Source organism: Lutzomyia longipalpis, chromosome 1 (genome assembly GCF_024334085.1).
Source record: "Lutzomyia longipalpis isolate SR_M1_2022 chromosome 1, ASM2433408v1".
NCBI lineage: Eukaryota > Metazoa > Arthropoda > Insecta > Diptera > Psychodidae > Lutzomyia > Lutzomyia longipalpis.
The window spans coordinates 45,005,331-45,029,949 of record NC_074707.1 but is presented as its reverse complement, the minus strand read 5'-3'; the positions used below and the strand labels follow the sequence as shown (position 1 = coordinate 45,029,949).

General features: G+C 38.5%; 4 protein-coding genes across 5 annotated transcripts; 2 read left to right on the top strand and 2 right to left on the bottom strand.

The window, feature by feature from the left end:
- Positions 1–108: 108 nt before the first annotated feature.
- On the bottom strand, positions 109–9,469 carry LOC129787691 (uncharacterized). Of its 2 annotated transcripts, XM_055823420.1 has the most exons (5): positions 9,160–9,469; positions 5,586–6,685; positions 2,861–3,761; positions 2,568–2,791; positions 109–1,030 (listed from the first exon to the last, which is right to left on the bottom strand). In XM_055823420.1, exons 1-5 carry the CDS (start codon positions 9,344–9,346, stop codon positions 203–205), a joined length of 3,240 nt encoding a protein of 1,079 aa, XP_055679395.1. In that variant the 5' UTR covers positions 9,347–9,469; the 3' UTR covers positions 109–202. The 2 variants fall into 2 exon arrangements, with proteins under 2 accessions (XP_055679395.1, XP_055679396.1); XM_055823421.1 differs by lacking the exons at positions 109–1,030; positions 2,568–2,791; positions 2,861–3,761; positions 5,586–6,685 and adding exons at positions 8,206–8,394; positions 8,464–8,797 and having other exon boundaries at positions 9,160–9,450.
- Positions 9,470–10,162: 693 nt separating this feature from the next.
- LOC129787700 (uncharacterized) lies at positions 10,163–11,203 on the bottom strand. The gene is made up of 3 exons (XM_055823433.1): positions 10,935–11,203; positions 10,516–10,846; positions 10,163–10,441 (listed from the first exon to the last, which is right to left on the bottom strand). The coding sequence occupies exons 1-3, from the start codon at positions 11,104–11,106 to the stop codon at positions 10,297–10,299; spliced, it is 648 nt and encodes a 215-aa protein (XP_055679408.1). The 5' UTR covers positions 11,107–11,203; the 3' UTR covers positions 10,163–10,296.
- Positions 11,204–11,724: 521 nt separating this feature from the next.
- Positions 11,725–14,560, top strand: LOC129787695 (splicing factor 3B subunit 2). The gene is made up of 2 exons (XM_055823427.1): positions 11,725–11,851; positions 11,953–14,560. Exons 1-2 carry the CDS (start codon positions 11,831–11,833, stop codon positions 14,251–14,253), a joined length of 2,322 nt encoding a protein of 773 aa, XP_055679402.1. The 5' UTR covers positions 11,725–11,830; the 3' UTR covers positions 14,254–14,560.
- Positions 14,561–16,947: 2,387 nt separating this feature from the next.
- LOC129787698 (natterin-3-like) lies at positions 16,948–18,875 on the top strand. Its single transcript, XM_055823432.1, has 3 exons — positions 16,948–17,047; positions 17,279–17,497; positions 18,342–18,875. The coding sequence occupies exons 1-3, from the start codon at positions 17,041–17,043 to the stop codon at positions 18,773–18,775; spliced, it is 660 nt and encodes a 219-aa protein (XP_055679407.1). The 5' UTR covers positions 16,948–17,040; the 3' UTR covers positions 18,776–18,875.
- Positions 18,876–24,619: the final 5,744 nt, after the last annotated feature.

Sequence of the window (24,619 nt, the reverse complement as noted above, 5' to 3'; positions counted from 1 at the left end):
AGCTTCTAGCAACATAATCAATACGTCAGAAAAAGAAAGAAAATAGAATTTTTTTTTTGATTTCATTGATGGCGGATTTAAGCACTTTTTGGAATAAAAGACAATATGAATTATAACCCACAGTCTTTTATTTATTTCTTTAAAATTGATTAAAATATAGAATAAAGATTAAAAAATATATTAAATTAGTCTCTTCATCTTTTTAATTTTCATCTGCCACGACATCGAAGCAAGGGTGATAATTGAATGTTTGGGGTAGGTTCTTCCCAATAGCGCATCCCTTTTTCGTAAAGTCCATGAAATCTCCGAAGCTTTTAGCAATTATTTCACTTCCATGCTTCTCGCATTTTATGGGAAGTCCTGTACCAATTGCATTTTTTTTCTCCAACACGGTTTTCACCTTCGCCCAATAATTTTTCTTTTCATCCTCATCATTGTCTTCGTCTTCTTCCTCGTCCTCGTCCTTTTCCTTCTTTTCCAAAATGTTTAGAACATTTTCAACTATGAACAAACCTTCTCTTGCCCGTGTGAGGAGAGTTATTGGACAATGAGGTCCACGACTTAAATATTTATTGTCAGGGCCATCATTCAAAAGGCACAAAATGACAATACGGCATTCTTGACCTCGAAACATGTACTTTGAAGACACATTAATCCCCTCCAGTAGAGGTAGATCAGATTTCATGAAACTAATGAAAATCTTGAAATATTGTACATAATCATCATTTGTTAGTATCATAACTTCATCAGACTTGTATCCTTGGAGTCGCAAAAAGTTAGCTAAACCAATGCAGAAGAGTATCAAGTGGAAATTCTTCTTATCATCGTCATCAACTTCTTCTGAACGAAGGATTTTTTTAATAATAATTTTTTTAATCCAGACCTCGCATTGTTCATCTAATCCCTCAATCTCTGTCTTATTGATGCAATAGACATTTTTAGCAATTCCTCGAATTGGTTGATATTCCTTCACATTTTCTCCATCAACAAGATCTGTGTAAAATTCTTGCGTTCTCACCAAATCGGCAATCTGCAAATTAATGAGCGGTCAATTTTGAGTAGGGGAGGGCGGGGTTAATAAAGTCACTTAAGGGTTTAGAAAAAGCTCAAAATATCATATTTCCCAAACAGATAAAGTGAAATGCATAGCTCAATTCTTTAGGATATTTCTTGCCCTACAACTCTTTCTCAGATCATTTTGTTCTATCTAGCTAGGAAATATGATATTTTCGGCTTTTTCCAAACCCTTAAGTGACTTTATTAGCCCCGCTCTCCCTTATTGAATTTAATTTTAAGTACTTCCGGGGAAATCAAATAAAGTGCCATACAAGAAAAGTAGAAGTACCTAATAGAAAGTCAATCATAACGCGTCCAGTTATAAGAGTTGGTGTCCCACAACGTATAGAAGTTTGTTTATGCGTTGTAATACTATTTGTGAGCAGTATTAGTAGGCAAAGGTGATTTTTTTTGTGAACTTCAGTAATTTGATGCAAAAAATGGTTATATCTCTGGTTCTATAAGGCCTATAGAAATTTCTTGACTAGTTATGGAAAACTATTGAAATAAGCTATAATCTGACATATGTTTCGATACATTTCAAGGTCACCACTAGAACACAAAATGGCGGATTTTTGTTTCACCAAAACAGTTTTTGGTATTTTTTATCCTGAAGGAATAGTTCTAGAGGTTTCTGATGTTCTAGAAAGTTGTAGAGTTTTGCAAAACCTTTAATTTGATACCAAGTTGAGCAAAATCGGACAAGCAGTTAAGGAGATATGGCTCTTAGAACTTTTCAAATTCAAGAATTTTTCAAACTGCGATATCTACTAAACGGCGACATAGAATTTCTTCATTTTCGGACTGGTGAAAGATATTGAGTCAGGCTACAACATATCAAAATTTAAAAGATTTGCCTAATGGGGATTCGGAGATATTGCCCCTTAAAGTTAGGCAATTTTTGTTTTTGATTTTAGCGCCTCTTGCGGATGTTTTTGGAACTTGGAATGTTCTAGACAGTTGTAGGGCTTCTTGAAACCTTTCATTTGATACCAAGATGATCAAAATCGGTGAAGCCGTTCTCGAGTTATATTGAAAAAACACTTTTTGCTTTAGGCCGCCATATTTGCTAAACCGCTTGACCGATTTTCAAGTATGAATAGTCGATGAAAACGTCTCACTGAGCTCTACAACATACTAAAATTTCAGACCTCTAGCTGTAAGGGAAGTGGTTGACAGTATTTCAAAATGACGGACGGCGGCCATCTTGGATTTTGAAAATGCGAAAAAATGAAATTTTACACCCACATTTCTATAAAAAACTTCAAACCGGAAGTCTCTATCTGTTACCGTTCTCGAGATATAAGGCAAAGTTTAGAGTCCCGGACGGCAGGCCGGCAGGCCGGCCGGATCAAAAATTTTCCACCACCATTTTCGTAATGTGGGATGTCTAAAACGTGCTCATACCAAGTTTGAGCCCGATCTGAGGTGGTCGGAAAATCCGACGATTACAATACTTGGTGTTGGCCACGAAGTGGAACACCAACTAATATGAAATGTTCTTCACTTACATCAGTATGCATTCTGTACTGCACATTGAGACGAATATTGTTCAAGTTTCGTCTAACCATTCTATCGAAGAATTGCGATTCATTAGGAGGTGGAATGGGAAAGCTTAGTTCACGAATATGAGTCATCTGCATTACATCACCAACCAGAATTATCTGTTCTGTATATTCAGTTAAGGATGTGATCAGATGGGATTCAGGAAGTATAGCAGCTTCCTCGATGATAACTATAATGTAATAAAATAATATAAAATAAAAAAAACAAGTAAATTTAGAAAATTGATTGGTTTAAGTACCAATTGAAGGACGAAGAAGTTCCATTAATTGATGATATTTTCCAGTGCCAGTCGTTGTAAAGCCGATTATGCGAGCATTTTTGGTTCTGTAATACATCCGTAGTGGAGTCATTTCCCACTGTTTTAAATCCGCATGACGAAGATTCTTTAATAATTCGTCCTTGCTATCGGAAGATTCTCTATTGAATCCTCTATGCTTGATTGTGCGTGTAAATTTACATATGGCTGATATAAGTTCATCGCCAGCTTGCTTCCTTAGACGTTTCCAACGAGGATCTCTACATGGGGCATAATATAGTTCCATGGCTTTTACTTCCTCATTCCTGCTGGAGTAACCAATTCGAACAATTTTATCCGTAAGCTTTGAACATCTCATGAGGAATGTGTCCAATGATGGGATACTGTAGGTTATAACAACAATTTGTGAAGAAGTAGTTTTCAGGATATTCTCGATGATGTTGAGGGTTACTACGGATTTTCCTGTTCCTGCTGGTCCTTGAATTACTGAAAGTTTCCGTTTAAGCGCCATTTTAAATGCTTCTCTTTGTTTTTCATTTAAATTCAAACGATGAAAGTCATTTTTGTCGGAATTTTCATCACTTATTTGGAGTTGTTCAAGAGATATATCCCGTTCAATCGTATCAGTGGACTCGCACTCATCTACTAGATATTCCTTGAATGGAAGGATGGCTGTTGACATATTTTCAAGGTATTGCAAAGCAGGCAATTTTGGTTCAAAGTCATTGCGGACTTTCACAAGAAACAAATATCTTTCGAAGATATTCTCATGAATGTTTTCCATTCTTAAAATGTTCACTTTTAGGTAACCGCGGAAACCTCCTGATTTTTGTAGTTTTTCCATATCATTTTCCATACTAGGTGAATGAACTACAATGATATCCTTAAAATAAAATAAAATTGAATTTGAATGAATTTGATTTGATTTGAATAATTAAGTTAGAATGTAATGTGTGTAATCTTAATAAAGCTGAAAAGTCTGTCTGTGTATATGTTTGTGGCATATGAACTCCTCCGAAACGGCTGGGCCGATCTTGATGAAAGGTATGGGGAAAGAGGGGGTCAATACGAGTTGCAAGCGCTATATGGGATTCCGCCCCTCCCCCCTTTATAGCGCCCCCACAGAAAAATTGATTTTTTCCCATTTTCTACCTGTTGAAGGGTCAAATAACGGGATTTTCTTTATTTATAAAATTTTTCGGGGTACCATATTATACACCCCCCCCCCATACTAATACACGCCCTCCTTTAATAGCTTAAAATGGAGTTAACTTACACGTGATTGGGGGCTCGTGTTGACTAGTACATAATAAATGATACTGGGCCCAAAAAATTGCTTCAAAATAGGAACATTTTAGCTGTGTTTCTTTCAGACACAGCTTTTGTGTACCGAGCAAAATCGAAAGTCGTCAGATCGGGCTCAAACTTGGGATGAGCACGAATTAGGGTCCCCACATTCCAAAAAACGTATGCGCCAAAAAAATTTTTTTTCCGGCCGTCCGTCCGGCCGGCCGGCCGTCCGTCCGTAGTATAACGCTAAATTGCAAGAGAACGGTGATAGATAGAGACTTGCGGTAAACGGCAAAGTTTAAAAGTCGACTGGAAGACGTCAGATTATGACGTCAAATTTTACCCCCCACCCCCGCGTCCGCCATTTTGAATAACCTCAAAATTTTGTTTTCGCTATATCTCAGCCCCTGTAATAGCTAAAAATCTGAAATTTTGATATGTTGTAGGGGCCATCAAGAGCTTTCCAACGATACCTCATTTTCGAAAATCGGTCAAGCCGTTTAGTCAATATGGCCGCCACAATTTTTCATCGAAAATCGACCATAACTCGAAAACGGCTTGACCGATTTTGATCAACCCGGGCTCAAATGAAAGATCTCAACAAACCCTACAACTCTCTGGAACATCCGAAGTTTCAAAAGTGACCGCTAGGGGGCCAAAAATCAAAAACAAAATTTTCGATTAGTTTTCGATGAATATCTCGAAAACGACGACATAAATTTTTTTCATTTTTGGATATGTTGTAGCTGACCATATTATCTAGCTTCATGCCAAAAATGAAGAAAATCTATGGATCCGTTCTCGAGATATAGCCTTCTAAAGTTAGCATGTCATATCTCGGGTTCTACAAGTCCGATCTTAATCAACTCAAGCGCAAATGAAAGGTTTCGAGAAACCTTACAAATGTCTAGAACATTGCAACTTCGAAAAATGTCCGCAAGAGGCGCTAAAATCGAAAACAAAGTTTTCGAAAATTTCGAACTCGAATTTTTCGAAAATGGCGACATAAATTTTTTTCATTTTTCGATATGTTATAGCTGACTTCAAGACCTTTCAAACAAAAAAAAATTTATGAAAATCTATGGATCCGTTCTCGAGATATAGCCTTCTAAAGATTTCTTAGGGTATGAATTTTCAACTTTTCCCGACTTTGCGCGTATTTAAATTAATTCGCGTTATAGTTTGCTCTCACAAAATTGGTACACTGAAAGAAACACAGCTCTTGTAAGCTTGGTCAGCTTACCAGTACATTTTAGTCATTAAAAGGTTTAAGCTTGCTAGCTATTTAATTACATATTGTATAATTTAAGTCAATAGTTCGATTTCATGTTTTGTTATTTTCTCTTTACTGTGTCCTTTGCGTATCTCTCAAAGTTTTCTATGTGAAGCCAAAAAAAGGTTTAAAAAAAATACTTACTGTGAAGGAATTTGTTGTTGAAAGGAAAAGAAGTGATGATCGTGAAAAGATCGATACATAATTGGAAACTTCTTCTTGAAACTCATCTGATAAGTCGCTTCTTCCTCTAAAATAGGGTAGTAAATCCAAAACAAACAATCTCTCATTTACTTCTTTTTGTGGTTCAGAAATTACTACTCTTGGAAAAATATAATTTTTGCTAATTTTTATCATTGGCGCTTCATTCATTTCATCATACTTTATTTTTAAAGTATTGTACACTTTTATAATTGGTTGCAATCGAGATAGAAAACATCGCTTGTGATATTCTATCTGAAAATCCAAATATTCTTTTGCATCGGCAAATTTTCCATTTTCCCGTTTAAGCTTATACTTCCTCTCTTCATTTGCATCATTGACTGTGGCATAAATTGTTTCTTGATAGAAGTAATTTCTCTCCAATTCCTGTTGTAATTTCAGGAATTTAGAATACTTCCTTGAGAGGGATTCTTTTGTTTTTCCAGCAAGAATTTGGCAAATTGATCGAGTGAAATAAGCCCAGCAATTTTTATTGCCTCTAATCTTTTTTGCATAGCTGCAGAAAGTCTCAAGATTGTCCCAAACTTCACTAGCAAGGGGTATTTTATTAACTTTGCCTTGTTCCTCAAGATCAACCGCATATCTCACATAAGCGAGAATATCATCGCGGAATATTGTTTCCTGACCAAAGATGTGAGAAACGAATTCTTCCAAATGCGATCTCAGAGGACTCTCATGAAGTTTACCAATGATGCAAATCAAGATTACAATGTCTTCATATGATTTTCCTTCTCTCAATGTTGTCTTAATGAATCTCTCGCCATTGTCCAAAATCTCCAAGAATAGATCAACAGGATCCATTTGCAGAATTGTCAAAAGTTCCCTTTTGGACATTCCTTGAGGAAATCTTGTTGAGTACTCTTGCCCTCGCCAATTTCTCGAAAAATTCGATTCTCCGTAAGAATCTTTCCGTGTGGGTTCTGATCGTTCTGATACATTTCTACTTCTCCAACTTCCGGAATGCCCACTGGAAGTTCCTAATGTATTTGCAGGAGATCTCACTCTCCAATTCTCCATAGATTCTATGTGCACAAAAAGGGAACATAGGCTATGTAAAAAATATTAATCTAAATACGAAACTCTCTTAACGTAATAGCACAACCTCTATTTAGGTAGCAAAATGCAAGTCAAATTCATTTTAAAAAAATCTTTAACACACTGACGACGGGTAAAATACTTCCCAAAGGTTTTTTACGCGACATGTAACAATTAGTCACTGGCGTCCAGAAATGTTACCCGGTGGGACCATGGTGTTCTTATGTTCTTCGCACGCGTTATCAGAAAATATTTATATTTGAGAGAATACTCACTTAAGTGAAACACAAATATTCTTTTAATATAATATAATCGAAAACAAAACAATAAAATAAAGAATAATATTCAAATTAAAATACAATTTAAATTTCAAAAATCTTTCTTTAAGATTTCACTAACTGTTGTATGTTGAACATCAAATTCAAGCTCACCGAACAGTCAGAGGAATAGTTTAAATGGTATGATATTGGTGAAGAGAATTTTTTGGACATATTTGGCATTTTTTTCTCATTCCAACATAACCCCACTTTTATATTTACGTGGGAAAAAGTCAGATTTATGGGATAATTTCAGTGAAAATCTCTCAGATGAGTTTCCTTTATTCTATTAAACATTATGCAGCATTTTTTTACCACAAAAATTAAATTGAGGTTATGTAAGAGGAAAATTTTCTTTTCGCAAAATATATAACCTAACTCACCTGAAGTTTTACACGATGAAATTTTCCGCTATAAAACACTTAAAATTAAATTTCCATGTGAATTTTCAGCTAGAACATTATTTTATAGCCTAAAGGGAAAATTCTGGAAGCTTTTCTTTGCTAATTTATTCCATAATTCTCACTTTTATCGGACAACAGAATAAAAATTAGGTTATGTTGAAACGAGAAAATATACCAGATATGTCAAAAAATGCTTCGCCATCCGTTCTGAACCAAATGGTAATGATAACGTGAACGAGCAGGTTGATTTTTTTGTTCTAAAAATTCTGAAAACTTCATAATACATGTATTTAGCTAAAATCTTCTCTGTGACAGAGCAATTAAAAAAAACTAGAATATTCTAAATATCCTTCTACTTATTTCTTGTTTTTTTTTTAAGTTTTGAAAATTTTATTTCTCCTGACATGATATTTTTCATAATCTTTATAGGATAATAATATATAAGAATGTTTTATTCGTTCTATTGTCAATATCAAGATTAATAGAATAGAATATTCTAGATATTCCATTTTCTTGTCACTATCAATCTCAAATCATTTCAAATTGATTCCAACACATTTCAGAAATTTAATAAATAAAAATTTATTAATCATATATGAACACCTCACGAGTCAGCAATCAAAATTGGCTGAAAAAATGTTGGAGAAGTTTTCCTACCGGGTAAATGTCAAACGCAAAAAGAGTGGCAAATTGTTACAGCGTACAGAATTGAGAACTGTCAGTGGACGCCGATGTGCGTCAAGCCGTCCTGGATGTGTTAAAAGAATTTAAAAAAAAGTCTTGCGATTATTTCAATGAAATTCAGACTTTATTAATAAACTTTAGGTAAATCAGAAAGATCATATAAATGTAGTAATTTTTGGTTTTAGTCGTTTTTAATCTGAATCATCGGAATCATTGTTTGCCTTCTTCTTGAGGAGATTCCTCTTCCTCACAGTCCTCCTTACGTGGTAGAGTCTCGTATCCTTGATAGCGCTAAAAAGGAATTTGAGGATTGATAAAACTTCAAAATTCAGAGCGAGGGAGAAACAAGCTAAAACATACGAAAGAAATGTCGTAGTGGATATTCCAAGTTTTGGGGCCATCTCAGCAATGGTCATATTCGGATGATCCTTGTAAAACTTTATTATTTCGTCCTTGTTTATTTTTGGGGCATACCCAGTTGGTTTCTTCAAAATCTGCGTACAATTGGGGCATTTGCAGTACTTTTCTGGGAATTCCTTGTACTTTTTGTACCACCAGCGGCATTGACTTCTGGAATAAATCTCCTTCCCGTACCAGTAGCAGATTTCTCTGAATGCCTCTCCGACGGTCTTACCCATTGAATTGTAGTACAACATAACATGTTGTAGGTGTGTACAACATACGGAAGGACATGCTGTAAAATTATTATTAACGAACTAATTTTTAATTTGAAACAATATAAAAATTAATCGCAAGCATGAAATTCTTGTAATATTTTCTCAAAAAAAAAAAAATTTTTTTTGTTATGCTACTTGAGTTTAAATGGGTTGTGCCATTATTTAATCATTTTATTGATTATTAAACTAATATCAATTGTTATCAGTAGGTATTTAACTAATCATTTATTTGTTACTTTGAGACTTTTCTGGCAATTCAGGGATTAATTGATAAGCGCCCCATTAAAGTGTAAACTGATATTACTGGCGTCTCGGAGAACTTTCAATTAATAAAATAGAAATTACTAAATATTTTTTAATTAATAATTCTTTTTCTAACCTTTGTTTGACCTCTTTTTTGCTGGTGCAGCTTTGGGGATTTTCGGGGGTTCCCCGGACTTTATGGTTTTCTCAGTTTGTGCCACCTTATCAGTTTCAACCGTCTTAACGACATTTTTGGATGATTCCTGCACATCTTTGCACTCTCCTGTTCCTTCGTCCATGGAATAATCTTCACAATCACTCATTTTGTATTAAAATTCTCGATTTTTTAGCAAAATTAAAAGCAGAAATTCGGCAACAAGTTTTTTTTTCAAGCCACGTGAAATTATTTCTTTTTTTGACAGTTCTCGCGTTAGTTACAACTACTCACCGCTTTGGTTATAGCGCCACGAGATGGCATGAGAAAAATACTTTCCTCTCACTCTGGAATTCTGTGTAGGTGAGTTTTTTTTGAGTGTTGTGTGAAATGTTTGTTTGTAGTTGTGCGGAAAAATTTTAAAATATTTATTTTTCCGGGAAAAATTCATTTTTGCGACTTGGGCCTACGCGGGAAATGCTCAGGGGGGCCCCGGGGAGCTTCAGTAAAAATATGGGCGCGAAATTCGCCGGATTAAAAAAACCATTTTGTACGACTTTTTCTGGCGCGGATTTTGAGTGTTTTGAATTGGGGACGCCAAACGACGCGGCGTCGCTTCCTGGTCACAAAAAACATGATTTTCTCCTGAAAATTTGTCGGAAAATGCGAGAAAATTGCGAAAAACTGAATGTGTGAGGGAGACGAATAGCGGTAAAATGCAGCCATTTCTTTTTCCCTTAAGCAAATAGTAGCAAAAAGGGCCCAAATTCAAAAAGCAGTCAAAAAAGCATGAAATTTATATGGGGGCGCTACGAAGGGGGGCTCTGGGAGGAAAATGAATAGCATTGATGAAAACAGCCTCATATAAGGAGCCTCTGTACCAAATTTCATCACGATCGGACCAACGGTGTAGAAATGCAGATAAGATTGGGAAAAAGTGAAATGAACTTCGTTAAATGCTCGAATTTCTTGGTAAGAAAAGAAGTTAATTTCACAACCTTTTTTTTTAAGATTTGTCTTACAAAAATTCAAATACTTGCTAAAGAATTCAGTTAAATTATTCCTTTTGTTTTAGACACTTTAAATCTCTTTTAACAGCCAGGAATTTTATGATCTCAATCATTCGACGCCCTCGACGTCCGCCTGCGTCGTTTCATTTGAGGTTCCATTGGTACCATTTGTGTTCTCAGGATTCTTTGTTTTGTTCTTCTTTTGCACCCTTTTCTTTTGCTCCCTCTTGACGCCGTCTGCCATGCGAATGCGCCTGGTGGAAGGATAAAAAAAAGTGTGAATAGAATAGAATTTTAGAGAATAAAATCAATTATCTTGACAATGTACCTGTATATAATATCTGTGCTTATACCAAGTTTCTCAGCCATCTCTCTTACGGGCATTCCCGGATGGGAGCGGTAGAATTCCAAAATTCTCTCCGGATTGGATGGGGGTCGTTTCTTCGGTATGATCTCACAGCAGACACAATCCTTCCTCTTCTTTTTCTCCATATAAAGTGGTTTGTACTTTTCGTACAAACGGTAGAAGTGTCTCTTTGACATTGGTTTAGTCCCATATATTCCTTGGATCTCCTTGTATGCCTTCTTCGCCTTAATCTTCATCACAATGTAGTGCAGCATGATATGATGCATGTGTAGCGCACATCTGGGTGGAAAGGCTATAAATATTTACATTATTTTAAACACTTCTCTTTTGAAATTTAATTAAATTCTTAAAGTAAAAAGTTCTTAGATTAATGTTCTAACCTTTGCCTGGTTGATTATCCTTCGAATGTCCAGGAATTGGGGAATTGGAGGACTCTTCGGCATTCGATTCTGCGGTAGCTTCAGAGGCTCCATTTGATGTCTCACGCATTTCAACATCTCCGGATTCATTTGACATTTCTTCCAGAGAATAATCTTCTTCTGAATCACTCATTTTGCTGTGAAATTAACAAGTTATTCACTATTAAATTCCTAATTTAATTTGCAAGTCTTTTTCACTAGAACACGTTGAATTGTTTATAATTGTGACAGTTTGTGCAAATGACAGTTAAAATGGCGCCAAAGAATTTGTCATTCGTTTGAAATCGAATTGGGCCTTTTTTCGGAACATTTCCCTCAAGAGAAAATGAGACGGATGCATTACACCGTTATCCGTCTCCTTCACACATTCAGTTTTTCGCAATTTTCTCGCGTTTTCCGACAAATTTTCATGGGAAATTGTGGTTTTTGTGACAGGAAGCGACGCCGCGTCGATTGGCATCAGAAATTCCAAAAGTCACAAAAATCCATTTCCGGGAAAAAAAGTGCGTGTAAAATCCCCAACCGTCAAAATTTCTGCGGGCCCCAAATTCCGCACGGAGAAGCTTCCCAGGGGCCCCGGAGCACCTGTAAGTGCCCCAGGAGTCTCAAAAGTGCGTTTTATGCCCAAAAATTTGGAGAAAAACAAGGAAAATCACGAATTTTGTCGAAATGCAAAAAAAAAGTTCGTTGAGTTCAGCTTATGAGTTGGATAAAATTTTCCGGAAATCATTACTGATTTTATTTTTATCAGTACACTCTCCGGAAAAATAGAAACGTCAAAATTTTAGTAAACATTGCCGATAATTTTGCTTTTTTGACCGGAAAAGTGCACAAAAAGTGTGAAAATTGTGTGAAAAATGACTGAGGGAAATGCTGAGGTAAGAACCCAAATGAAATTCCTTTGAAAAGTATCAAACTTTTTCCAAAAAATCGTTTTAAGCAATTTTGAGGTTATGATTGGTTTCTAATTTTTTCACAGCAAATCCCGCAGAATGCTTTCGATTCAATGGCAGAGCATGAAGCGGAAATGCAGAGACAGATTATGAGTGTACCCCCATCAATGGCTGTGCCTCCTCCGGGGATTCCACCTCCCGGAATACCTCCAACGGGGATTCCGCCACCGGGAGTGCCACTGGGGCCGCTTCCAGCACCAGGAACAATGTCTGTGCCACCTCCGCCAGTTCCCGGAGGGCCACCAGGAGCATGGAGTCAACCAGATTCGGGAAATGAGAGTGATGAGAAGATTCCCTCATTGATGTCTCTTGTGCTGGATAAGCCAGACGAGGTGAAGGCTAAGAAACCCGTTGAGGTGGTGCTGCCGAAAGCTCTGGAGGAGGTGCTGGCGCTGAAAGATCAACGAGCAATGGAGCTGGGAGGGCAGGCTGAGGACATCATGAAAGCCACACAACCTCCACTGTCGACGGGTGTAATTAGTACGGACTATGCAGATGCCGATGTGGATTCTGACGATGAGGTTGATCTTGCAACAGCACCAGAACCTCAAGCTGCCAAAGCTGAAGGGAAGGTGGACAAAAATCGCCGAAAGAAGAAGCGAAAGAAGCAAAATCGGCAGCAGAGACTTGCTGCCCAGCGTGAAGCTGAGGCAAAGAAAGAGGAGGAGGGTAAAAAGGATGACGGGGCGCAGGAAAAGCCGCCAAAGGTGACGGAAGAAGGGGAGGAAGATGTGCAAATTGAGTACGTTCCGGAAAAGATCACAATTGCCGACTTGGCACCGATGTATCGTCAATTCTATCGTGTTTTTGAGTTGTTTAAGATCGAAGAGAAGCGCCCCAATGAGGCTGCTCTGGCGGAACAGGCAGCAGCTGAGAAGGCTGCCAAAGAGAAGGCAAAACTCGTGATGGAGGACATGGATGAGGAGGAGGAGTTTGAGCAGGAAAAACTCGATGACAAGGAGCGAATGTCAAAGCGGAAGATGAAGAAACTCACGAGGCTCAGTGTGGCTGAGCTGAAGCAGCTCGTGAGTCGTCCGGATGTGGTTGAGATGCACGACGTCACAGCACGTGATCCAAAGCTCCTGGTACAGCTGAAGGCGCATCGGAATACAGTTCAGGTGCCGCGGCATTGGTGCTTCAAACGGAAGTACCTCCAGGGGAAGCGTGGCATTGAGAAACCTCCATTTGATTTGCCGGCATTTATAAAGAAGACAGGAATTATGGAGATGCGGGCATCGTTGCAGGAGAAGGACGAAGCAAAGACACTCAAGGCGAAGATGAGGGAACGGGCAAGGCCCAAAATGGGGAAGATTGATATTGACTACCAGAAGCTGCACGATGCCTTCTTCAAGTGGCAAACAAAGCCCCGGATGACGATACACGGGGATCTCTACTACGAAGGGAAGGAATTTGAGACGCGACTGAAGGAGAAGAAGCCGGGAGATCTTTCGGAGGAGCTGAGAACGGCTCTGGGAATGCCAATTGGACCGAATTGTCACAAAATTCCACCTCCGTGGCTCATTGCACAACAACGGTATGGACCACCGCCCAGTTATCCGAATCTCAAGATTCCCGGACTTAATGCTCCAATTCCGGATGGAACTTCCTTTGGGTACCACGCTGGAGGATGGGGAAAGCCGCCGGTGGATGAAAAAGGGAAACCCCTGTATGGTGATGTCTTCGGGACGAATGCTCTGGATCAGGATAGTGGGATTGATGATGGGGATATTGATCGGCAGATGTGGGGTGAGCTGGAGTCTGAATCTGAGGAATCGAGCGAGGAAGAGGAGGAAGAGGGTGAAGATTTGGGCAATGCTCCCGATGAGAGTGGTCTTGTTACCCCAGCTGAAGGCCTCGTAACTCCATCCGGGCTGACGAGCGTCCCAGCTGGCATGGAGACCCCGGATACGATTGAATTGCGCAAGAAGAAGATTGAGAGTGAGATGGAGGACAATGAGACTCCGGTGCTTTACCACGTACTTCCGGAGAAGCGAAATGAGCGCATTGGGGCATCCATGATGGCTTCAACGCATGTTTATGACGTTGCGGGGCACCTCAAGGCTCCGCCACCGCCACGATTCCCACCCATTGGGGAACGCGAAGGAATGGTAGAGTTGGCGCTTGATCCCTCAGAGCTGGACATGGACAATGAGGCCATGGCTCAGCGGTATGAGCAGCAAATGCGTGAACAGCAGAGTCATCTGCAGAAGGAGGATCTTTCGGACATGCTTGCGGAGCACGTGGCGCGACAAAAGTCAAAGAGGAAGCGCCAGCAGGTGGACACCAGCAGCAAACAGGCCAAGAAGTACAAGGAGTTCAAGTTCTAAAGGCTCTGAAAGATCTCCAAATTCCTGACTCTGACCGGAAGATTAATTCCCGCATATCTTATCGGGGCGATACAGAGTGAAGAAATCACGGCTTGAAATTAATTTTTGTGCTATTTTTATCGTCATATTTTCACCGTTTGATAACAAGAAGGTGAGGTGAGAAGAAAAAAAGAAAACAGTTCCGAGAATTTTTATTTCTCCGTTTGCTGATTAAAAAAAAATAATTTAATGCAAATTGCAGCATTTTCAACCATTTTCATGTAATAAGAAGAAAAATAAAGGAAAAATAAATAAGTTTTTTGTCAAATGGGTTTTTATGACTTTAAAAGTTTTTTTTGCCTGATTTCCTGCTTGAATTTTTGTTTAATCATTAATTATTTTTAGAGAATTATTTTCTTCGAAATCTTAAAAAAAAGATGAAAGATTTATTGCTAGAAGCATTGACGAATATGCTCTATACGTTTAAAATATACAATAATTCAAAAGGGGCGTAGTTTTCGTGCTTTTTTGCATTTTTTTTATTAGAAAAATCTAACAATATTTTCCACCCAATACAGGGAAAATGGAAAATCTGTTTAGTTCATATTAATTATTAGTTGGTGTTCCACTTCGTGGCCAACACCAAGTATTGTAATCGTAGCAAAAATCGACCACCTCAGATCGGGATCAAACTTGGTATGAGCACGTTTCAGACAACCCACATTCCAAAACTGGTGGTGGAAAATTTTTGATCCGGCCGGCCGGCCGGCCTGCCATTGGTCCCCATTTTGCCTTATAGCGCGAGAACGGTAATAGATAGAGACTTCCGGTTTGAAGTTTTATATAGAAATGTGGGTGTAAAATTTCATTTTTTCGCATTTTCAAAATCCAAGATGGCCGCCGTCCGCCATTTTGAACTACTGTAAGCCACTTCCCTTATAGTTAGAGGTCTGAAATTTTAGTATGTTGTAGAGCTCAGTGAGACGTTTTCATCAACAATTCATACTTGAAAATCGGTCAAGCGGTTTAGCAAATATGGCGGCCTAAAGCAAAAAGTGTTTTTTCGATATATCTCGAGAACGGCTTGACCGATTTTGACCATCTTGGTATCAAATGAAAGGTATTGCGAAGCCCTACAACTGACTAGAACATTTCAAGTTTCAAAAACATCCGCAAGAGGCGCTAAAAACAAAAACAAAAATTGCCTAACTTTAAGGGGCAATATCTTCGAATCCCGATTATAGATTTCCTTGAATTTTTGATATGTTGTAGCAGGACTAATAATCTTGCACCAGTCCGAAAATGAAGGAATGTCGAATCTATGTCGCCGTTTAGAAGATATAACCATTTGAAAAATTCTTGAATTTGAAAAGTTCTGAGAACCATATCTCTTGAACGGCTTGTCCGATTTCGCTCAACTTGGTATCAAATTAAAGGTTTTGCAATTCTCTACAACTTTCTTGAACATTAGAAACCTCTACAGCAATTTCTTGATGACGAAAAATGCGAAAAACTGTTTTAGTAAAACAAAAAGCCGCTATTTTGTGTTTTAGAAGTGACCTTGAAAAGTATCAAAATTTATCCCATATTCTAGCTTATTTTAAGACCTTTCCACAACTAGTCAAGAAATTTTTGTAAGTGTTATAGAACCTGAGATATGAGCATTTTTATGCATCAAATTACTGAATTTCACAAAAAAAATCAACTTTGCCTACTAATTCTGCTCACAAATCGTATTATAACGCATAAACAGACTTCTACACGTTGTGGGACACCAACTCTTATAACTGGACGCGTTATGATTGACTTTTCCTTCACAGCAGTTAACGCAAAATTAGAGAATTAGAGAATCCGGAGAATCCTAATCATGAATTACGAAGATATTATGTACAAGACTAACCCTTTGAAAACCTTTCGAAAGATTTTGCCGATAAGTTCTACATTTTTATTAAAAAAAAAACATTTTTGAATATTCATTTTAATGTATAACTTCCGATCCTTAAAGGGTTAATTAATAACTCTTTACAGCTTTATGAAAATTGACCGGAGCACAGAAGCATATGCTTCATGCTCTGAAAGATTGAACGGGTTTAAATAAGGTACAAAGGGGCGTGGTTTACGATTTTTGGTTTTCCTTCAACGTTATGTTTCTTCTTAAATCAATCAGAAAAGAATAATTTTTGAATTTTCCAGCTCAAAATAATTAAAATAGCACCTTCCTGGAAGTCTTAAAGATGACAAAGTGTCATCTTTGAATGCCAAAAATTTAACATATTTTTAAGCCACACAACACCTGTTAAATGGCATTAAATTTCCCTGAATTTGTGACCAAAAATATTTTTTAATAAGCTCTTGTAATTGGATTTCAACAACGATAATTCCTCTTATTTTATTTCATTCAAATTCATCTTAATTCGCTCCTTTTTAGCTCTTAAATTTCTTCGAGGAATTTCCTAATTCTTCAGGTTGATGACGAGAATTTTCATTTGAATTTCTCCTGAAGAATTAAATTTCCACCACAAAAAAAAAATATTTAAAGAATTCCATCGCATGATGGTGATGCGTAGCGCCTGAGAGGATTAACCACTGTGAGCACCTTAATCATCATCTCTGATAGGAGATTCACCTGTATTTGTGTGTTTGCATGCAAAATACTCTGTTGGGGCTTTTTATCACTCAACCGTTTGGAGAAAAAAAATTGTTATCATCTCCCACCTTCGCCATAATTGAGTCGCGGTGCAAATTGGTGGTTTAGTTTGTGAGTGAAATTCAAAGGTGTTTGTCGCACGGAACAATTAAGCAAACAGAATGCCAGGTAAGACACTGACTGTGTTGAAGCACAATTTCGCAATTTTCTCCTCTTGTGTTTCTGGGGGCCTCTTATCACGAATTATATTTTTTTTTCTGAATGGAAATTTTAATCAATTTTCGAGGGAAATTGGGAAAGGTGAAAGATCTTTTGGGGAAATTTATATTATGTGTATGTGTGGGAGATAAGGTATACCTAATCGCACGAGGATTGCATAATGCAGACTTTCCTCGTTAGATAGCCCACCACCGCCATTTGGATTTCGTCCCGAATTCATGGGATATGCGGCTCCTGAGAGTCCGCAAATGCCACCCCTGGCCTCCCTCTCGTACGCCATGCCAATGCCATCCTTTCCGCCCGCACCTGGCCCAGAACCTTCCAGCTCATCCACCTCTTCGTCGTCCGAGGCCAGTGTGGTGGATCGGGGGCGAAAGCTGATAAGCTTTGATGTCGCCGGTAAGATTCAGCGACTTATCATTTTTAGTTAAAGTCACATACTAACCCCACCACCAACACAGAAAAACTCCTCCCCGCGGGCGGAAAGTCAGTGGCCGAGAGAGAGGGAGAGTAAGGAAAATCTCACATTAATAGAACTTAAGGATTACTAACTCAGCAATTAATTAAATTACCCTAATTGGCATAAATTCTATTCAGGGTAGTGACCGTTGATTCATAAAAATTTAAAAATTCTCTAATTAAATTGAAATTAAGTAAAAAAATTAAATTGAGATTAAAAGAACTGAAAAGAATGAATCAGAAGAAGAAAATAAGTTCTTCTTGCAGCTTTTTTTTTGTCTTATCTTCAGACTATTTGCTCAAAGAAGTGCGATAAACTCGTGACTCACAAAGAAAGTTGTGTGTGAGAGCTTTTTTTTTTATCTTAAAATCATTCCCATTTTCTTAATAGTAGTGCAAGACAGCGAACAAAGAACTATTGAATAAATATTTAAGAAAATGATTCAACGACAAGAAGCTTTAATTATTTTTCTTTCTTCTTTTTCGAGCTATTGTTAATTTTAATTTCATTTAAAAGTAGTAAATAAAATGTTTTAGAAAAGAAATGCAAAAAAGATAAAAATAACTTTTTTTTTTTAATTTTCAATTTTCTAATAATTTAGAGTATTTTAATTTTGGGAATTTTGGGAAATTCTTTCACATTATTTACTAACCAAAGATCACACTAAAAGACAATTTAATAAAATACACTAATTGGGATTACTAAAATGTTGAAAATTGATTAATTAAATTAATTGTATTTTAATTTAAAAAAATAAAACAAATTATAAAAAAAATATTTCAGGACATTGTTGGCAGTACATTGCTGAGGGAGCAGCAGTTCCCATTGAGTCAGCCGTCCGAGCTGGTCGTGATGCCGATGGGAGCACCATTTACGTCGGCAGGGCATTCCACGAGGGTGATATGCTCCCTGCAAAGGTGATTCCGGACAAGAACATCGCATACGTTGCCTATGGGGGTGAAGAGCATGCAAAGGAGGACTTTGAGATTCTCCGTACGGGAACCTTTGTCTGGGAATTCGCCACAAATGGTACAGTCCCCGAAGGAGCTGTGGAAGTTGGTCAGACGGCAGATGGGGAGAAGCTCTACATGGGTCGCTGCCTGTACAATGGTACTCAGACACCGGGAAAAGTTCAAGTCAGCCACGGATGTCTCTACATTCCATTTGACGGGGAAGAGGTCAGCGTGGCGGAGTATGAAGTTCTGGTGATCAAGTAAAATGTTTATCCCGCGGGGGGCATTACGAGAGACTCTCTGAGCACGGCGGGAAAGTTGTGTGTTAAAAGTTGAATAAAATTAATTAAGCAATGCAACAAAATGCTTCCTTGTTCGTTCATTCGGAGTCAAAGAAAAATTGGAAAATTCATTAACCCCCACAGCGATGCACCAGATGAGCTCTTTTCATGTGCTTCATCGTGTTATAGGAGTTTTTAATGAAATGTAGGAATTTTCTATTCTCTCTCAGGAAGTTATTTAAATTGAAATTTTACAGAAAAAATGGGAAACTATTTAATATATTTATTATATTACAAAATTTTCATAAAAAATGGAATTTTCTTCTGTTTTATTTCTTGGCGCGATTTTTTTTGAATTCCTTTATCAATTCAGAATGGAGATTGAGATGCAAAAAATATTACAAGAACTTGTATTAAATACTTAAAGTTGTATTTATTTTTTGCTATATAATCATGAAAAAAATGTCTTTATACAATGGACTATAGACAGTTAGAATGGGGTGAGTAGAAAATGCGCCAAGTGCCAATTTTCTCTTCGCTTCGTTTGTGTTTCCTCTGCAAAATGACGTTGAATGGATGAGGAAGGAAGAATCCTCGATAGTGCCAAGGAATTCTTTGCTTCTGTGAGGAAGACAATAAAAAAGAACCTTCGCTAGACGGGCGAGTGATTGAGCGAACCACACAAAGTATGCAGATATCGCCTTGGGGCGAGGAGGGACTCGAAGAAAGGAATCTCTTCCTTCGTCATGCATCCAACGTCCGTTCGAAGAAACACAGTAATTGTTTCCGCTGCCAGGACTCACTCCTTCTGTGACTCAAAACCCCTCGCCCCTTCAATGCAGAAAGCAAATTTGTCGTCTGCACGAAAAATTCCCCATCCTCTTCGGGGCGGTGTAGTTGCAAATTGATCTGATAAATACCGCCCCTAAAAAATGGGGTTGAGAAAATTTTCAATGTTGCAGCAACATTCTTTCAGCAATTTAAATGCCATTCTATGTGATTTTTTTCACCTAAAATGAATGTAGCAAAAAAATTCACTCAATTTCGAAACATTTTCAATTAACTTATCAAATGAGAGAGAGTGAAATAATTAAATTTCCATGCACAAAATTGTCACCCTGGGGTCAATCGATTGGATATTTGTAAATTAAATATGTTCATCATTATCCTGAATTTTGCATACCTCTGGCTAAAAATGTTACATAATTTAATTCTGCTATTATATTGAATTAAAATCATGTCAAATATGTGAGAGCATAATACGTTGCTCAAAGCGAGAATTTAGTAAAATGTGAGCAGCTTTATCAAAAAATATTTTTATGTTTTTTGGAAAATATTTTAAGTCTTTACAAAGCTTAGCATTCAATACTGTAGGGAAAAGCTCCGCCTGCAAGCTTTTTAAAGAAATAATTTAAATATAGAACTTTTGGGTAATATTAAACAGAACTAAATAGAAATGTACTGGTAAGCTGACCAAGCTTACGAGAGCTGTGTTTCTTTCAGTGTACCAATTTTGTGAGAGCAAACTAGAACGCGAATTTGTTTAAATACATGCAAAATCGGGAAAAGTTGAAAAGTCATCCCCTAAGAAATCTTTAAAATGCCATATCTCGGGAACGGCTCCATAGATTTTCGAGTTTGAACTATCGTTGGAAAGGTCTTAACCTCAACTATAACATATTAAAATATGAAGTAAATCGATAATGGCATTTTCGAAATATTCGAGTTCGAAATTTTCGAAAATTTTGATTTTGACTTTAGCGCCTCTCGCGGTCATTTCTCGAACTTGCAATGTTCTAGACATTTGTAGGGCTTCACGAAACCTTTCATTTGCACTTGAGTTGATCAAAATCGGACTTGTAGAACCCGAGATATGACATGCCAACTTTGGAAGGCTATATCTCGAGAACGGATCCATAGATTTTCTTCATTTTTGGCATGGAGCTAGATAATATGGTCAACTATAACATATCAAAAAATGAAGCAAATCGATAATGGCGTTTTCGAGATATTCATCGAAAACTCATCGAAAATTTTGTTTTTGATTTTTGGCCCACTAGCGGTCACTTTTGAAACTTCGGGTGTTCTAGAGAGTTGTAGGGTTTGTTGAGATCTTTCATTTGATCCCGGGTTGATCAAAATCGGTCAAGCCGTTTTCGAGTTATGGTCGATTTTCGATGAAAAATTGTGGCGGCTATATTGACTAAACGGCTTGACCGATTTTCGAAAATGAGGTATCGTTGGAAAGGTATTGATGGCCCCTACAACATATCAAAATTTCAGACCTCTAGCTATAATAGCGGCTGAGATATAGCGAAAACAAAATTTTGAGGTTATTCAAAATGGCGGACGGGGGGGTGGGGGGGTGGATTTGACCTCATAATCGGATTTCTTCAGGTCGATATTTAAACTTTGCCGTTTACCGCAAGTCTCTATCTATCACCGTTCTCTTGCAATTTAAGTTTATGATCCGGCCGGACGGCCGGCCGGAAAAAAATTTTTTTGGCGCATACGTTTTTTGGAATGTGGGGACCCTAATTCGTGCTCATCCCAAGTTTGAGCCCGATCTGACGACTTTCGATTTTGCTCGGTACACAAAAGCTGTGTCTGAAAGAAACACAGCTAAAAGAATTTAAGTTTAATTCAGTTTTTTTCTATTTGATCTAATGAGCTGAAAGAGTTTATTCGCTTCAATAGAAGAAAACTACATAAAAAAACACAAGGTGACGTCATTTATAGCATTTTGTAGCAAATCTTTGGCACGTTTTCTTATCTACTTTGAGAGGAAAATGGAAATTTTCTTACTTTTTGTTGCTCCTTTACCCATAGACGCGTTTGTCATTATTACATATTTCAGAAAATCATAAACATAAAAATTCCTTAATTAAATTACATTCTAATTGAGGTCAAGAACTAAAATTCATGTAAATTTAATTACAATAAAATCATACGTCATTGTGACAGGCAAGTGACAGCATCCATTGAGAAATTACTCTCTGAATTATTTTAAGATTTACTAAATCCCTGCTTGTTTGAAGCCAATTGGCTAATCTCATTTTATCCAGGGTGCTGCGGGTACTGGTATTCCAGTGAGCTAACTTTCCCGTAGCGCATACCTTGGAAGTTATCGCTAAAAATCTTCACGTCGCATAAGGGTGTGGCAGGGTGACGTGTCAGACTAGCGATATAGGTAGTCTTGACAGCTCCCATTATGTCTAACCTCAATGCCGGCGAAGGAACTTCATCGGATTCCTTGACCGCCGGATATGTTCCTGATGCTCCCATGAAAGACCTCACGCCCTCGGCTGATGCCTCTATGAAAGATCTCATGCCCACAACACCCTTAACTGGAGCTGATATTTATAAAAAAGTCGCGGCTGTTAAGCGAAAGAGAAGCCCTAAGCAGAGCAAGCAACTCCCCCAAACTACGGAAAATTCTTCGAGCCCTGTGCCCACTAGCAACAGGTATGACGCACTGGGGGATCCCCAAAATGATCAGACGACCCGTACAGAGAGTACAACGCGCAAAGAGAAACCTACCCCCCTATTTGTAAGGGGATTAGAAACCGTATCGTCCTTGCCACAATATATTTCCGAGATGGGAATTACTCAATTTGACGTGAAGATTCTCAAAAATGGACACGAAGGAAAACTTCAATTGTTTGACGTACCGGACTACCGTAAAGTCCAGGCTAAATTTCTTAAAGACAAGATTCCCTATTTTACTTTTCAACTCAAGAGCGAACGATCCCTGAGGGCTGCACTTAAGGGATTGCACGCGGGAATTTCAACCGATGATATTAAAACCGGGCTGGAAAATCTCGGATATACTATTCGTGATGTCACTAATGTCAAAAACCGCTCAGGTGAAAAGACAGGTGTATTCATGCTCGACCTTGAGATGACCCATGATCATGGACAAGGGCCACATCCTATCTATAAACTTACCAGATTCATGCATATGGTTGTTCGCGTAGAAGAGCCCCACAAAGTAAAGCAACCACTTAGATGTCACAACTGTCAGGAATATGGTCATTGTAAAAACCGATGCAAACTTTCCGCGATATGCGCAATATGCTCCGAGAAACATGCAACATCATCATGTACTAAAGACAAAAATGACCTCAACATGAGACGATGTAACAATTGTGGGGAGCAGCACACGGCCAGTTGGCGTGGATGTAGAGTTTACAAGGAATTTAAAGAGCGGATGACCCCAAGACAGAGGCGTGAGGGTAGAAATGGGGTGACTCAGCAATCAGAGCCCATAGCCCATACTAGTGGCTCTAGTTTAAGGGACAGTCGTACTTTCGCGGATGTCACGAGAAATGTAAATGCCACTGACACTCCGCCCCAAAACAATGCGCAAATGACCGGAGATGGAAACATAGTTCAGCTGATGATTTTGATGCAAGGAAATATAAGCGCCCTCCAGGCTAACATGTCAGAGATTATTAAGAAACAGAGTGTCCTAGAAGAGAGTATTGCCCGTCTCTCGGAATTAATGTCCCGTCTTATCAAGTAATGTCTTGTCAACTAAAGATAGCAATTTGGAATGCGAATGGACTCTCCCAACATAAACTGGAGGTCCAAAAATTTCTTGCCGACCATGATATAGACGTCCTTCTTGTGTCGGAAACGCACTTTTCCTCCAAAAACTATTTTGCAATAAGAAATTATATTACCCTCGACACTAAACATCCGGACGGTAAAGCCCACGGCGGCACAGCTGTATTGGTGAAACGTACCCTCAAGCACTGCGAAATAGGAAAAGTCAGCCACAAGCATCTCCAAGCTACATGTGTTGAAGTCTCCACAGGATGTGGACCTTTATGTTTGTCTGCAGTGTACTGTCCACCCAGATTCTCTGTCAAATCTCACGATTTTTCGGCATTCTTCAGGACGCTAGGGGAGCGATTTTTGGCCGGGGGTGACTTCAACGCAAAACACCCTTTCTGGGGGTCGAGGCTCGTAAACCCTAAAGGGAGACAATTGATGGAAACGATCAATAGGGATAAATTGATGTGCTTTTCAACTGGACAACCCACCTATTGGCCGAGTGATCTTAGGAAAATCCCGGATCTCATCGATTTTGCCGTGGCAAAAAATGTCAATCATTCGTGTGTGAAGGTGGAGCCATGCTTCGAATTATCATCTGACCACAGTCCAATTTTGTTGACAATCGCAACAAGACCGCTGGATGTCCCTCGGCCTGAGATTCTCACCAACTCACGCACGAGGTGGGCAACATATAGAGAGATATTGGAGAGAGGGTGCTCACTGGATGTCTCTTTGAAAACAGCTGATGAGATAGAGACGGCAGTCGGAAGTTTTACGAACATGATGATCGATGCGGCGAAGTTAGCAACTCCCAAACCGCCAGCCAATTCAAATTCAAAACCACCAACGGCTCACTTTCCCGATTCAATTGACGTTCTCATTAGAGAAAAGAGACAGGCAAGGAAAAGATACCAAGAGGTTAGATCTGTGGATGCGAAGGCGGAATTAAATAGACTCACAAAAAGAATTCAACGGGCTATGAAGGCTCACAGGAACGGGCAGTTTGAAAGCTTTTTAATGAATTTATCACCCCGGCCCGACGGTGGAATGCATTCTCTTTGGAAAGCGGTGAGAGGCTCGAAAAAACCCAAGATATCCCAGCCTCCTTTGAGATTAGACGATGGGGGTTGGGCCCGCAGAGATGATGAGAAGGCACAGCTGTTTTCATCGCACCTGACCTCTGTGTTTCAGCCGCATCCTGGTGACCAGTCAGAGGACCCTCCCGCCCGGGATAATTCTCCCTCCAGTCTATCTGTTGAGGTGGAGA